The following is a 17,556-nucleotide window of genomic DNA, read 5'->3' on the forward strand; positions in this document are numbered from 1 at the left end:
TCTTACCTTAGACTGGGACTGTTCCTCTTCCCTCTCCACCTAAATTACACTGTTGTCTCTTTCAAATCTCCCTTCAATCTCATGTACTATCGTCTCTGATCACTAACATTATTGTTAGAACACTTTATATCTTGTACTATTAATTATATTATCTGTATTATTTTTGACTTGATCTTTATTTTAACATTTGTATTTTTTAAACATTAAACATATACTCCCTGATTTTATATTTGTATTTTAAATTGTATATTTATATTGTTGTATACTGTATATTCCATACTTATGTTATATTATGTTAACTGCTTTTGTAGCTTTTCTCCCCGGGCCTCCACTAAAAATGGGCTCTGCTTGGCCCAGTGAACTTCCCCAGTCATCAAACTGGAAATAAATAAATAAATAAATAAATAATCTTCACGTATATTACGATTTCTGCTATACTTACTTGGCGATATTTAGCACTGAATATTTCATTCATTTTTATATTTTTACAGGTTCCCTCAAGTGGCAGGAATAGAATTCGGATTTGATCCAGATGCACAACCAGGCCATCGAGTTGCTGTAAACTCAGTACAGGTTCAAGGGCAGGACTTAATTAAATGTAAACTGTACCACCTTGCTGTTAAAGAATATATTGCAAAGGTAAGTTGTAAAAATGCAGTTTTTAAATCCGATGACTGTATATTGACTTCTTTTTTTAACTATGACTCCTAACAATTACTTCTCCCTGTGTTAAGATGAAAGCAATGCAGTATAAGTAATGTGTTGTTAAACTTTATTAATCATAAAAAAAAATTGAAAATAATAAAGTACACATAAAAATTATTTTGCATCAAGGGCAAGTCACTATCCTTGCACCTCCTATGCTGTTGAGATCTTTCTACTTTCCCTTATGTAAACGTACTAATGCCACAATTATACAGCAATGGGGAAAGTGAAATTCCCCTGCAACACACAGTGGTCTAAAGAAAATGAAATATTTGGTAATAATGAAGTTAGATGTACTTCAGCAAAACAAATTATTCTAACTGAAGAAAAGCACACCATGACTGAGTGTATAACTGCATTAATAAGCATATGGTATCACTGCAAAAGAGAAAAACTGCTGAGTGTTTAGGCAAGTGAGCATCCCTTGTACTTCTCTACCACAGCACAATATTCACTATTTACTATTTATTGCTTCTCTACCACAGGTCCACAGCACAATATTCACTATTCACTATTTACTATTCATTGCTTCTCTACCACAGCACAATATTCACTATTCACTATTTACTATACATTGCTTCTGTACCACAGCACAATATTCACTTTTCACTATTCACTATTTATTGCTTCTTTGCCACAGCGCAATATTCACTATTCACTATTTACTATTCATTGCTTCTCTACCACACCACAATATTCACTCTTCAATATTTACTATTCATTGCTTCTCTACCGCAGCACAATATTCACTCTTCACTACTTCAAGTTGGGCTTGTGCCAAAGTAAGTTTCTGGGGCACAGTATTTATAGGGGAGTGCCTGATTATAAAACATTCCCCTCCCAGATTTGCAGCTCTTCTTCTAACTTAGAGAGATTAAAATAAACATAATTAAATATGCAGTGCTGTACACCATCACTACTACTACTACTGTGCAACAAGCATGTTTCAGATGACCTCCACATATTTATTGCCTTATTGAAAAAAATAAGTTTTACATATTCTGTCCCATCCAACTAGAGACAGGATCCCATCCCAAACAATTCCCTATGTAGTAACAGTCAGAGGCTTATGCAGTAACAGTCAGACACTTAAATCACTTATGCTAATGTGTCCCGATAATGACACTGGCATTCATGCAGTTCTCTACTGTCTAGTACCAAAACTGGTAGTGTTGCTCCTCTGCCGAATCATTTAGAAAATATGCATGTGAAGTTGTTAAATCTTGCCGTTTATTCTCACTGATGGGTTCAGAGCCGATCCTCGGCTCCGACACGGCCGATAGCAAAGCCCAAGGTTTGCCAGTAGCTCGAGACCAAGCCCCTTATTCGACAATTCACTGCTGGAGAGGGGGTCTGCAGCAACAGGGTGACAGGGGTCAGTTCTCCGGTCAACCCTACCAGCACATCTGAAAAGGGGCCCGGCTGTTCGGCTCTGGAGGCAGTCGGGGGTCGCTTGTCTTTGTACCCAGAAGCCTGGCTAAACATAACATCAGATACATGGGTACAAAGCATAATTTTCAGAGGATATTTTATACCATTCTCTACCCCTCCCATTCCTGTAAACAGAATCCCAATGTTCCACCCAGTCTCAGGGAACAAGCAATCGTAGAGGTCCACAGATTGCTAGTAAAAAGAGTCATCCAACCAGTCCCAGCAGACCAAGTTTGATTCGGAACTTACTCAAGAATATTTTTGGTACCAAAGAAAACAGGGGACTGGAGACCTATCTTGGACCTCAGCAGACTCAACCAGTTTGTAAAGAAAGAGAAGTTCTGAATTGTCACGCTTCAGTCCATTCTTCCCTTCCTAGGGAAAGGCAATTAGATGTGCTCCATAGATCTCAAGGATGCATTCTATCACATAAAGATGAACAGACGCTCCAGAGATCACCTGCTTTTCTGGCTGGGAGCCAATCATTACTAGTTTCGAGCCCTGCCCTTTGGTCTCACTACAGCCCCCAGAGTGTTCATCAAATGCATGGCAGTGGTCACGGCTCACCTAAGACGTCTAGGATTCCAGGTGTTTCCATACCTAGACGATTGGCTCCTCACCGCTACCACCAGGCATCAATTGACTCAGGCAACACAATACACTCTGACACTCTGCTATCAGCTAGGCATTACAATCAACTTTGAAAAGTCTGCCTTATCGCCATCGCAGCATACCGTTTTTATAGGAGCAGAGTTAGATGCCTCAACTACCACTGTACATCTTCCAATCGAAAGAGTCTCACTTCTCCGCCAACACGTCAGCTCACTGGTGTCAAAGAACAAAGCTACAGCAGCAGAGGTCTTGAAGGTGCTAGGTTTGATGGCGGCAGCTATCCTGGCTATACCACTCGCAAGGATGAATATGCAAATTCTTCAATGGCTCCTCTTTGCTCAGTGGTCTTACCAGAAACTACTGATGCACCACATGATTTTCATCACGGATTCTTGCAAGAGAGACCTTCGGTGGTGGTTGACATCTCTTCATGTCACAATCAGAAGACCCTTTGTCCCCCCCCCCCAGTAGCCACTGTGACCACGGATGCTTCCCTGATAGGGTGGGGGGGCATTTTCAAGGGGAAGACTGCCCAAGGCATATGGACAGATCAAGAATCACATCTGCACATCAATGTTCTAGAGTTGAGAGTGGTACTTCTGGTGTTGCAGTACTTTCAGGACTCTCTTCCTCTAGGAACTATTGCAATTCAGATGGACAACATGTCAGTAGTCTGGTACTTGAACAAGCAAGGTGGAACCAAGTCTTACCCCCTTTGTCAAGAAGCCCTCAGGGTCTGGCAATGGGCTGTGTCATTCCAGCATTTTCTGTTAGCAACGCACATCCCGGGGAAATCCAACGTGATAGCGGACAAGCTAAGCAGAGCGATATTGCTCCCTCACGAGTGGTCTCTCAAACAACAGGTTGCGGAGTTGATTTTCTGCAAATGGGGCCAGCCTTGCTGTGACCTCTTTGCCAGCCACATCAATTCAAAATGCAGAAGCTACTTTGCCCTAATACCACCTCCGGGTCATCCCCCGAGAGATGCACTTTTACACGATTGGCCCCCGGGTCTCCTTTATGCATTCCCACCCTTCCCATTGATACCCAGATTTTTACAGAAAGCAAAATCACTGGGAAGGACTGTTATCCTCATAGCCCCCTACTGGCCATGACAGATTTGTTTCCCGTTTCTCCACCATCATCTGTTGGAAGATCCATGGATCCTGGACCCAGTTCCGGACCTTCTGACGCACCCGTCAGGGGACCTCCATCCTTCATTGCAGTCCTTGAAACTGACTGCTTGGCTAATCCACTTCCCCTAATTGCCAGGCTTCATTCAATTTCAGAAGATATAAGACAAATTCTCTTGTCTTCTCACAAGCCATCTACTAGGAAATTATACGGCAGTAAATGGAAAAGGTTCTCAATTTGGACCAACACGCAGAAAACTGACCCTTTTCGAGCTCCGCTATCGTCCATTTTAGAATTCTTGACAAAGATTTTCAAGGAAGGGGCAGCAGCTGCTACAGTTCGAGTCCAGTTAGCTGCCATCTCAAATTTCCACCTTGGGTTTGGTAGCTCAAATGTTATGGATCATAAATTATCTAAGACTTTTCTTAAAGGTGTTCTTCACTTGAGACCTCCTGTCAAAATTCCCTATTCTCCCTGGAATTTAAACTTTATGCTGTCTCAAATTATTCTTCCCCCTTTTGAACCAGCATCTTCTTGTGATCTCAAATATTTATCCTGGAAAACTATTTTTCTAGTGGCCATTACTTCTGCCTGCAGAGTGTCAGAACTTCAAGCACTATCTGTCAGACCACCTTACATGATTTTCCATGCTGACAGAGTTTCTCTCAGAACAAACTCCTCATTTTTACCTAAAGTCTGTTCTGAATCAAATATCAATCAGGTCTTTGAGTTGCCAGTCTTTTTTCCCAACCACTCTAACAAATTGGAATACATGCTGCACAAACTTGATGTACACAGACAGCTCAGATTTTATCTTGACAGAACTAAGGATATTAGAAAATCAGATCAACTTTTTGTATCCTTCTCAGAAGCCAGAAAAGGCAATCCAGTGGTTAAAACAACTTTATCTAAATGGTTATCAGATTGTATATCCTTTGTTTATGAGAATGCGAGCATGCCATTGACACACAAACCTAAGGCTCATTCTACCAGAGCCGTTTCTACGTCTTCTGCCTTTCAAGCTAAATTGCCCCTTGACAATATTTGCGCTGCAGCCACTTGGTCTAAGCCTCATACCTTTATCATGCATTACAAAGTAGATAAAGCTTCCAGGGACAGGTCTTCCTTTGGTTCCATGGTACTGAAGAACGTACGTCCATGAGCCTCCCAAGATTGAGGGTGCTAGGGACGCTACCCATCAGTGAGAATAAATGGCGAGATTTAACAACTTCACATAAAGAAGTTATATGCTTACCATAACGTTCCATGTGAGTTGTTTATCTTGCCTTTATTCTCACGTCCCTCCCTCCTTCCCCCTTCTGGCTGACTGTTGACTTAGAGGCTAGTACCATCCTGGTTATTCAGTATTTCTTCTTTCCCTTCGGGAAGTGTTTCTTTGTAGAAGTAAATAAAAGGGTATATATATATATATATATATATATATATATATATATATATATATATATATATATTGTTACTCGCACCAAACAAGATCTGAGGTAATTCCAGCAGTGCATTGTGGGATAAGGGTCTTGGTCTTGAGCTACTGGCAAACCTTGAGCTTTGCTATCGATCGGCTCCGAACCCATCAGTGAGAATAAAGGCGAGATAAACAACTCACATGGAACGTTATGGTAAGTACATAACTTCTTTTTTTTGACCGCCTGCTGAATACCATGTCATGCAAACAAAGGTGTACCAGTACTGGTTGGGGGGAGGGTCTTGCTAAGTTTTCTCTAGTAATAACTGCCTACCTGGTGAAATAAAAAAAAAAGTTTTGTGATTTTAAACTCCCTATGTATATGAATATCTGATGTCACTATCTTTCTACCTATGATTTACATTCTCTAATAGACCCTTATGTCTTGAGAATGGGGGTTACTCAGATGAAGGTGACACCTCCTTTGCTTAGGAATTTTGGTTCTGTAGCAAATGTCACGTTTTCGCAATTGTACTGTGGTTAGCATTGTTGCTTCAGAGCACCCTGATCACCACATCACTTTTTGTCTGAGATGATTTCTTTGGAGTGTGTGTATTTTCTTTGTGTTTGCATGGACTTTTGATGGCTTCTCCAATTCCCTCTCACATCCCAAAAATGTGAACTTGAAACTTTAGCCTCTAAATTGTCTATAGGTTTACATGCCATGTGAGAGTGTTTGTGCATGTGCATCCTCTGGTGAGTGGCACCTTATTCAGGATGTGTTTGCTGGTCTTGCTCTCATTACAGCTGAGATAGGTTTCATCTCTCCCACAACCCTGCACTGAATTAAGGAAGTACGTGGAGAATGAATGGTAAATGCTACATTTGTGTGTTTATCTACTTTGGGGTTTTTCAGTGGGTATTTCAATAAATGTTCATAGTTCACATTCACAACCCTAAAAAAATTTGGACATCCATTAAAGAAGTCATATAGCCCAGTCAAATATTCATCCCAAATCCCTCTCCCAATAACTCACCACTCAAAACTGCAATACATTTCAAATCTTATTTTATACATAGCATAGCATCTCTAACCAAGGATTCCTCAACATCTAATCTCAACCCTGCCCAACATTGACATATCACCACAGCCACTTTCACTTTCAAACCTTTGCCCACATTCTATATAAAACTACTCTTAAACAAACTTAAAACATGCTCTGCTTCAGCTGATGACCTCCCAAGTGAGTACCTAAAAATAGCAGCCAATAGCATTGCTTATCATGTCTCAGTCCTTTTAAATAGGTCAGTCCAGGAATCTCGCATTCCCTTTCTCTGGAAGAAGTCACACATTATCCGTCTGCACAAAGGAGGAAGTTCAACAAACATTAATAACTTTAGACCTATGGTAATCTTATCTTCCCTCACCAAAATACTTGAAAAATGTATTCATAAACAATTGCTTTGACTGTCTCCTGCAGCAAGAACTCCTATCCCCTGTACAACATGGCTTCCATCCTTCACATAGTACTAGCACTGCATTCTGACCTATATAGATGCTGTCAATAAATTTAGAGATAACGGCAAACTAGTCCCTTCCTTATTTCTAGTCTTGTCTAAAGCCTTTGACACAGTTTGTCACAGCAAACCTCTGTTTCAAATGTCCTCGCTAGGTCTCTCTAAGCCCACCCGTCTCTAGGTTAAAAGTTACCTATCCAATAGATATCAGTCAGTATAATGGCACTCCAAGCTATCTCCTTACCTGCTAGTCACCACTGGTGTCCCACAAGGCACTATCCATGATCAACTCTTCTTTAACATTTTCACCAACACCCTCTATGCAACACACAACAGGCCATAATACAATGCACAGATGATTCCACTTTCATTTGCACATCTGACAACATGGTACACCTCCAAAAATTATTCAGGAAGCTTTAAGAGCCACTGAAATATGGCTTCGTAACTCAGAAGTCATGCTTAACCCAAAAAAGACCAAACTACTACTTTTTTCCCCAAATCCCACTCTCGTGCAAAAGCAAAATTTAAAGTCCTCTCTCTTGATAATACAACCTTTGAAGTCACCTCACATAGCAAATTATTAGTGGTCATATCTCTCAACCATACCAAATGACTCGTTTTTACAGAGTTTTGGGGTAAAATAATGGTGTGCCATGATTCCCGAGTGGCACCCCTTCATTTCCAACTTTTTCCCAGCTTTTTTTTATTTATTTATTTTTTTCCACTTTTTGCTGACGTCATCATGTGTGCGATGACATCAGCTCCATCAGCCTGTCGGAATTTCATTTCCAACTTTTTCCCAGCTTTTTTTTTTTTTATTTATTTTTTTCCGCTTTTTGCTGACGTCATCATGTGTGCGATGACATCAGCTCCATCAGCCTGTCAGAATTGAGCTCAAGGGCTCACATGCAGCTGCATTTCCGGCTGGCTGCCTCCTTCTGTTTGAATGGTCTGTGAGGCGAGCTTGAGCGGGAACTTAAGGGTAGTACTGTTGCTGAGCTAAGGAAATGATCGAGCAGGAACGTATGGGTACTGCTGCAGACTCAGAGCTAAGGAAATGGCTGCTGTGGATTATCGTCTGGCCTGGGCTTCGTGGAGGGAAGGAACTGCTCCTTCAGGTATGTGAACAGAACAAACTGTCTGGTGTGTATGTGTGTGTGTGTGTGTGTGTGTGTGTGTGTGTGTACCGTACTCCCACACTTAACACAACTTAGCAAAGCAAATAAAACTGCCACAAAATGGCATTGAACAAGTCATGCTAAACGAAGAAAACAAGCACTCTACTCTCATTTACAACCCACAACAACCACAATACAGCACCCGTTCTTCTGCTCGCTCATTCTTGCCTTGGCCCTTTTGAGCTGGAAGCAGCAACGAGGAGATCATAATCTTTTCCCTTCCTGCCTACCTAGATTTGCCAGCAGCATTTCAGTGCAGTGTTCTCTGTTCTCTTGTTTATTTCGAGGATAACAAGAGTATTAATAGTGTGTGAGTGACTGAGTGTTCCGAACGACAATGGCATCAAAGACACATTATATTTCTTGTTTAATGGCGTTCATTCATCTTTAAGAAAACAAACACCCTTTGGCCTTTGCGTCTGTGCGTCCCTGCATCAATGCACATAGCTTCCGCTATTGCTTCTTTTTTCCTCATTCGCGCCTGTGGAATTTTAAATATAACGAACGTTCTGCTACTACAGGCTTAGCAATAAGGTAAGTGTATGGTGTACAGGTCTTACTTTAGGTTAGATCTGTGCTAACACTTCTTTACTTCTCTAATTTAGTGTGACTGTTAAATGTATATTTCTGCAGTATCATGCTGAGCTACATAATACATACTCATAATGTGCTGGTTTTCTGTATTGTAGAAATGAGCATGTATTTCAGCTATGGTTCTTTTTAAAGTGGTAGCAAGTAATCTAAAAGCATAACTGATTGTTTTACAAGTGTTGTTACATGGACTCTATTAGCACATGCATTTCTTGCCTCATTTGCAGATTATCATGACATGGGCTAATTTTCTGATGTGCCTTTCTAATTGCATGTATGTACTGATGTCTTGTATGTCACATCCTGTTTTTGGATATAATTTTGATTCGTCATTTGTTAATTGGGGTGAACCACTGATCCACTTAGACATTGTCTGGTTAAGCAAATGGCGGCTGAGAGAATCAAACCCTGGAACACAGGATGCAGCTTAACAGCCCATAACTTTAATTATCCTTGATAACTGCCAAACTAAATACAGCTTAAGTGTGTTAACATGTGTGTGCAGTGGATCACAGAACGGTTGCCCAATCACGTACATGTCATTTTCAACTTTTATTCTTAGATGCATTGTCAAATCTCTTTGACATAGGAAATATGGGTTATACTGCCTTATGCAGACTTTAGTACACTGTTCCAGTTTTACAGTAATAGTGAGTTAATTTCACATTTATCATCTCCAAACAATGCAATCATGAAGTGTGTGCAGATGAATGGACATTTAGCTGTGCGTGTTTTTTTTTTTTAATCAGGAACACTATGCCACTGACACCTCAGTATGACACAAAAAATAAGGAGCAAAGTGACTCCTTAAATATTATTTGAGATGGATTATTGTCATATTTGGTTTCTTTTTTGCCCAGTTATTTGAATTAAGCTGCAGTTGTTTCACGCCTATTGATTCAAATTCTGCTGAAAATGTAAATAATAATAATTATACTCATTTAAACACCATCAGGAAGCTGAATTAAAGAACACACAATGTCTATATGGTGAGTAGACTTTAAGATGGAAATGTTCTGAACTGGGCAGTTTTGTCATTATTGGTTCATGCAGTTTGTGTCATTGCTTACTGGAAAAATGTTCAATAAATTTAAAACTCGCTCTAAGTGTGCTGTATTATACAAGGAATATAATATAATACAATCAGGAAGATGCATCAAAGAACACATGTGTTTTTCATGTGCAAGGGGCCAATGATTTGAAAACAGCCCAAAGGTAATCTTTATCCACCACTGGCCAGATACAGTTTCTTTGGATGTGGTGTGTGGGTTTCAATGCTATTTCAATGAATGTGAGTTTCAAGGGCAGAGAAGTTTTAATGCCAAGTCAGTGTTCATTGTGAGACAGTGTTGCTTTGTTTAGCAGATGTCTGTTAGTGTTTTGTGCATTGTTGTGCTGAAAAATGTAAAAATAAAATCCAAATAATCATTGTAGAAGTAAAGCAGTATGCACACATTAGTGTTTATGGTAAATGGGGAGAAATCGCCAGGTAATGGGACATTAGAATGGCTGCAGGGGACTCTGGTGTGGTGCCATATTTTGGTGTTCTGTTCTTCAGTTTGCATTTGAAAGTTGGTATCCCACAATTCCATTGCAGCGGGTGGGGCTACATAATTATGTATGCAAATTAGATGTTAATCAGCGTACAGATTTGTACTTATTTTTCATGGGCCTTGTCCAGATTTTTGATGTTTCCAGGTTGAGAGGTATGTTAGAGGTGATTGTGGATGATAAGCTTACATTCGACCTGCATAAACAAAATTGGATAAGAAAAACTCATCGAAAATTAAGGTTGCTTACAGAGCCAAAATGTTCTCATTGACGCAACTAAAATGACACTTGCCACTACTTATCTCCTCCCCACACTTTTTATGCCACTCCCATGCTTACTAACTTCCAGGCTTCTCAAAAATGAAAACTTGAACAATGCTGTAACAAAGTTGCTAAATTTGCAGCAAATGCCCTTTTTAGGACCCACCACTGTATAGCATTAAAAAGCCTAAATTGGTTAGAACTTCCTCATTGACTAACATATACACATCTTCTTGCCATCTATAAAATTATCCAGCATCCAACTTCCTGTCCAGCAATAAAAAAAATTCTACACAAATATGTTCCCAGTCGGTCATCGTGATCCATTGACAAAAAACTCCTGGCTGTCTACAAACCTATCAAATCTGCTGAGCATTGTCTGTACTCGTACAAGGTTGCTTAAGGCCTGGAACTCCTTACCTGTATCCATCAGGTCAATATCCTCCCTCCCATCTTTTAAAACCATGCTGAAAGGCTTCCTAGCAGAAGTCTGACCTTGTTCTTGCTCAAAACCAGGATAAACTATGTCCCTAAATGTGAACAAGTACAAGTACATTTTCATTCCTTATACCTCTTTACTCTCCCTTCTTCACTTACTTCCTTACTTCTATCAAATTCTCTCTAAATTTACCATAAGCCTGTTTTCCCTCATTTCATATTGTAATCCCTGTTTGTATTAGGCTAACTTACTTGTAAGTTCTCTACAAACTGTCTAAAATTTCTCTAAATGTTAAATGATTGTCATACAACTTATATAGATTCTTAACCAATGTTTTTTATATTATCACTCATTTTTTCCAATTATTTAAACTGCAGATGTTTTGTTTTATTTTTCAAGACTGTAAAATTATTGTTCTTAAAATGTTTTGTAATAATTTGGAGCTTTTCCCCAGGCCTTCGTTGAAAATGGGCTTCTACCCAGTCTGACTTTCCTGGTAATCAAATGTCAATAAATTAAATAAATAAATAAATATTGTTTAAATATTTTGCATACTTTTTCGGAGCTGTACTCCAGGTTATGCAGAGCTATCTCTGTTCTATGTTTTGGTTGGTTAAGACAGTACCAGTTAACTGGAGCAGGAAAGAAACAAAAGCAGACCAATTCGCCTGAGTTATTGGGTATTAGTTTATACCTAGAACTGATGAAGAGTTTCACTATACTAGCATTCTATGTAACAGCTTTTTATGGTACATTTAGCTGATTGTAATACTGTTGAAGTTCCTTCTGTATGGAACACAAGACACTACATTACCCATAATTCTTGGAGTTGGTGCCCAAGTTGTGTGGAACTGCATCTCTTCTAATTTCTGACTGTGAGAGGGGACACTTGATGACTAGAACCTATGAAATCAGCTATGATGATTACAATTTCACAAAACTTGTGATACTGCAAATGTTAGTAACTACAGGCTGATAATTTTAATAAGAAGTATTGTTAAAGCCTTTGAAAGTATTATAGTATTTTCAAACAGGACTTGTTAAACGTTGATTTGAAACAAAAAGGCCTTATTACAGGAGGTGCATGTTGCACTAGTCATATTGTATTAATGCATTGCATTTTGGATAATGGCTTATTAATGGATGCCATTTACCCTGACCTTGCCAAGGTATTTGACTCAGTTCTGCCAAAAACAGTTCCTACTTGGATTAATGATTTTGATGCTGGTTCTAAGTTGAGGATGATTTTAATGTCTTAAGATGATCAAAACAGTTTTCAGCAAACATTAGAATCAATATATATTTGGATTACTGAAATCCAAATTAAGTAAATACCCTAAAAGTATGATATTATGCATTTTATTGAAAAGAGACATGCATTCTCAGTTGATAATGATTTGTTGACACAATCACATATTTTAAAAGACATGGGTATTCTGGTTAATGATAAACTTAATTTTGAGGCAGATTTATGACTCTGAGCGAGTCACTTATACGAACAATACCCCAGGGTTGTCCATGAAAAAGTTCACAAGTGTCCATTGGGTTTGCCCAGTTAACAAATAAGTTTCACAAAATAAATGTGTACTGTTATTAGAAGTTGTTTTGTATTATGAAGACTATATTGCAATCTGTTACATCTCTGAACCTAACCCCTACCCTAACAATACTCCACAAGAAACTGCCACACTTCATAACTCTTACTTCATTGAATCTGTCCGCAAACTAACCCACACTGAAAAAAATAAAAGTACCCCCACCTCTTCCTCTAATTCCAGTACCACACCCTTTTCTCTTAAAGCAGCCCCCATGGCTTATATTAAATCTCTTCTGCTTAAACTAAAACCATGCTCCCCCTCTTCTGATAACCTACTTCCTGTCTTTCTTAAACTCGCAGCTGCCTCTATAGCTTACCCAATCTCAATACTTGTAAACAGATCAGTCCAAGAATCTACTGTCCCTGACATGTGGAAATCTTTCTACACCATACCACTACACAAAGGAGGTAACTCCATTGACCCTTCTAATTTTAGACCCATAGCCATTCTATCCCCACTCTTTAAAATCCTCGAAAAATGCATACATAATCAACTCCTCAAATACCTAATTCAGGAAAACCTTCTGACTCCCACTCAGCATGGCTTTAGGCCAAATCACAGTACCTAAACTGCCCTTCTATCTTTCACTCATACTGTCACAGAGGCTAGAGACAAAAATCATCTGGTGTCCTGTCTTTTCCTAGATAAAACTTTTGATACTGTTTCTCACTCTAAGCTACTAACTAAACTATCTGATCTGAACCTCTCTACCTCCACTATCCTCTGGTTCTCAAGCTACCATTCTAATAGGCTACAGTCAGTCAGATGGCAAACCACCTTCTCACCTTTTTATCTATCCAGACAGAAGTCCCCAAGGCTCTATTCTAAGGCCTCTTCTTTTCAAGATATTTACTAATAACCTCCACTCATCCTGTAGGACCTCCTCCCTTACACAATACACTGATGATTCTTCACTTATTTCCTTCTATGACATCACTCACCTTCATTCCATTAGACAAAACTCATTTCTCACCATCGAAAAATAGTTAACTGATAACCAACTCATCCTCAACCCTAAAAAAACAAACTCTTTCTTTTCATTCCTAAATCTCTTGCTCATCATAAGACCACCTTCACCATCTCATCTCTTGGCAACACTATTATTAAAGCTGAACCACACACTATGCTCCTCAGCACCATAATTGATGGCCAGTTAAAATTTGACCTCCATATTTAACAATGTATCAGAAAGACACATCAAAAATTTGGGCTACTCTATAGAAATAAAAAAATCCTCTCTTCTGACTCCAAACCTTCTCTGACACAAGCATTCCTCCTACCTTGCCTACTCTATGCCTCTCCTATACTTAACACATCTACAATCCCCCTTAGTAACCAAACTCAAACAATCATATAACAAAATAACTAAATTTGCCAGCAACCAACCATATAAATCTCACCAATGCCTTGCCATAAAACAACTCCAGTGACTTGAATCCCCCTAACCACTACTACTATCCTAACTCAAATCACTCACTCCTTACTAAATAAACCCTCGGCCTGTCCTTCCCTCTCCACTCTAGTATCCCTCTATACTCCTACTCGTACTCTCCATAGCTCCGATCAACTCCTTCTTGACATATACAAATCTAATAAAACCATAGGCAAAATACTTTACAAAAACACTGTGTCACAAGCCTGGAACAAACTCCTCTGTAACATTCCAAATATGAAATTCATTAACAGCTTAAAAAAAAAACTGAAAAGCTGCCTTGCAAACTCAAGCTCCCATTCGTACAATGACCCTACCTAATCACCCCTCACTCTCTCTACCCTAAAACCTATATCTGACGAATGAAAAATGATCAGCTGCTTCGCTAAACATAGATTTCATGTAAATAGCAAAACTTCTGTGCTGTATAGCCTATCTAATTAGTCTCTACAATACAATGTAATGGTAACATGGATTTTAACTTGTCTCATTCTAGACTTAGGTAGTTATCTTGTGTTACTTACTCAGATATATCTCTTTTCTGTATAAGTTGCCATCTTATCTTGTATACACTTTCCATCTAATTGTCAATTTTCAAATTGTACAGCCTTGAATTTATGTAATTTATACTGGTTCAGTCTTGAATGTATGTAATTTTTAACATATTTTGGAGCTTTTCTCCTCAGGTCTCCACTGAAAATTGGCCTTTGCCTCAGTTGGACTAACCTGGTTAACAAATGACAAATAAATAAATAAATAAATCTTTTGCAATTCCATTGCATAAGACACTAATATGACCTCATGTACAGTTTTGTGCAAATGGATGCATGTTTAATATGACCTTTTAAATACTTGGACAGAGACCAGGGGTGCTGTGCAATTTAGATTTGATTTATTAACCACAATGATTTGAGAACCTTAAGCAACACTCCATTAAAACATAGTAAGTTGAGACATAATTATGACATATAAATGTATTTGGGAAAATATGGTAATATTAGCAGGAGGTGTACTTTTCAGGAACCATTCTGTTCATACGCATAATCTGGCATTGTTGAGTAACAGTTTATTTATATAGATAAAATAAGTTTTTTTTGGTCAGAGCAGCAAAACTTTGGATCAAAGTGCCCTTGAGGCTGAGAGTATCCTCTAACCAAAGTAACTGGCAAGTAGTCGTGGGGGTGATTTACACCTTCATTGACATCCCAGCAATGAGAATATATGTTTTTGGCCTTGCACCATCCTTTGAGTGAGCAGACATGCAACCCATATCATTGCATGGGCCAGTAATCCTCCACCATGTGAGTGCAGGTTTCATTGTACCCATTCCAATGAAGACTGCTACCCATTGCTGTCTTGTTGAGGCACACACCTGCTTCCAGGCTGCACCTGCATCTGCCACCCATTTTACTTTGGAACACAACCGTTCCCAACCAGTTCCACCCCACCTTCTCCCCAAGGATGGGCACTGCCATCCTCCCCTACCAGCTGCAAAATATATCAGATACAGTAATCAGACTCAGGTCTGCTGTGCTGTAGTGAGGGCATTGTTTCCTTGTACCATTGGAGGTGTCTAAACTTATAAAAATGTTATAGTCCTATTTAAGTCTGTTAATAAGCAAATTGCACAGTTATGCAGTAGTCAGACCAGCTGCATTGTGACCATATGGTGCAATTTCTAGTCTATTTCAGTTGCAATTATAGTAGTATTTTGTATCTGAATCTAGATATGTTATTAATTTAATTTAAGTAAATTGATTAATTTCCCATATTTTTTATCTAAAGAAAGGTATTTTACTACCTGGATTGGAATATTTATAACAACAAAAGCTTAGATGGTGAAGTCATATTAGTGTCTTATGCAATGAAATTACAAAAGATTGATTGATTTGATTGATTGATTGTCATTTGTTAACCGGGTTAGTGCAACTGAGCCAAAGGCCCATTTTCAGTGGAGACCCAAGGAGAAGTTATTAATTTGCAATGAGAGTGCAAATTGTTAAGCATCCCCCCCCCCCCAAAAACAAGTTAAGATCAGGTGTCACACAAAGAAGTGACAGTGCTGGCCAGCAAATGACAGCAGCAGAAGTCAAAACAACTTCTTTTCTGCCTGCTGTCGATCCCTACAATCTGTCCCTGACTTTATTTCGAAATGTTTCATAGACGTATCTACCTATCTGTTCGACAGCACTCACTTAGCAATTTACCAGCTTTAAAAGCCAGCAAATTACTTTGCACTTTTTCCTTTCTTTTTTTTCTATAACTAGTAATACATTGGAACAAATAAATCTCCATGCACTACAAAGATTCATGACTGGATCTCTAATTGTATCCTAATATTCTGTGTTCTCAACATGGATTCTAAGATTCAGCTCTCAAGCTTTACTCTCAAGGTGAATTTCTTGGCATCCCTGTCTCAAACACATAATAAGCATGTTACTCCCAGAGACCGGATCATAATCCTGTATAATAGTGACAGCAGAGAAAGACCAGATGAATTGCAAGGTAGCATGACTAGAACGTCTATCAAGGATGATGAGGAGGAAATGTAATAAATTGGGGTGAAAACATGATTAAAATCAGCATATGAAGGACAATGATAATCCTGGGCTGAGGTGCAAAAGCAAACTAAGTCCAAAATTTAAAGAATAAAACTGATAAATAGTCACAGGAAGAAATATGGGGACAGCTCTTATGACTGTGCAACAATCTACATTTAAAGCAGAGAACTTTCAGAGGAGAAAAAAGTGGAATAATAGGTGGCAAAGGAAATTATGAGATTCACTAGATAAGGAGTCAGCAACTAATGCAGGGATTTAAAACACAAAGGCTTAGGGATTTAAAACACAAAGGCTTAGCAGTAAGAAGGAACTGAAGAAAAAGAATCCCGGAAACATGCTGAAGTGTCAAAATGAGTGCTACAATTGTAACAATTATAAAACATTCTAAACTCAAATGGACTAATTCTTCTTAGACAACAGGTTCTTTAAAAATCACAATAGTATGGCTTGTCTTCCAGGAAGAAGAAAAAAAAATCAAAGATGCTGGGAAACCATTAATACATCTGGGGCTGGTTGTAGGTAGAAATAATATGATAGCCTTCGCTTCAGGTTCTAATGATATGAGGAGTACAAAGAGCAAAGTCGCATGTAATGAGTTTCCTCTGAGGTTTGCAAACATAGAAACGGCATAATAGCAGTGATATCTATACTGTTAGTTTTAGAGGACCATGTTTTGACTTATAAGATTGTAAGAGCAAATACTTATTTAAAAGTCTATATATCATTCTGGGTTTTTATTTTTAGAAGTGTGGAATACATTTCTGAACATGACTGGTTGGTACAGTGAAAATAACTTATTCTAAATCAAGGATAGACAAGGTTTTGGCATGGTTCAGTCTGCAGAACACTATGTATAGGTCTCGAAAAAGGAGTTATGCACAGGCTGACTGCACATGAATAGAGGGAGCTTTAGGATAAACAGGAATGGGTACAAAGGATGACAACAAGGGATGTGCATGGGGAAGGCAGCTGGCCTCTAGGGCGATTGTCTTCCCCATTCTGTAAATTGAGAATTGAATTCAAAAACAATTTAAGAAGCAATGTTTCACTAATAAGAGTAAGTTTTAACATAATGTTTTAATGCTAAGGATAAGTGAAGTCTAAACTTCGTTATACCAAGGC

The 17,556-nt window shown here is 38.8% G+C and overlaps 1 protein-coding gene across 1 annotated transcript in view; it reads left to right on the top strand.

Annotated features, from left to right (window-relative positions):
- Positions 1–17,556, top strand: part of LOC122795930 (trifunctional nucleotide phosphoesterase protein YfkN-like) — a 590,353-nt gene that overhangs the window by 484,944 nt on the left and 87,853 nt on the right. Inside the window, exon 6 of the mRNA XM_044064413.1 lies at positions 492–639. Within this exon, the coding sequence (XP_043920348.1) occupies positions 492–639 (148 nt within the window). The remainder of the gene's footprint in view (positions 1–491; positions 640–17,556) is intronic.

Source organism: Protopterus annectens, chromosome 2.part2 (assembly GCF_019279795.1).
Source record: "Protopterus annectens isolate FY-2018-M chromosome 2.part2, PAN1.0, whole genome shotgun sequence".
Lineage (NCBI taxonomy): Eukaryota > Metazoa > Chordata > Ceratodontiformes > Protopteridae > Protopterus > Protopterus annectens.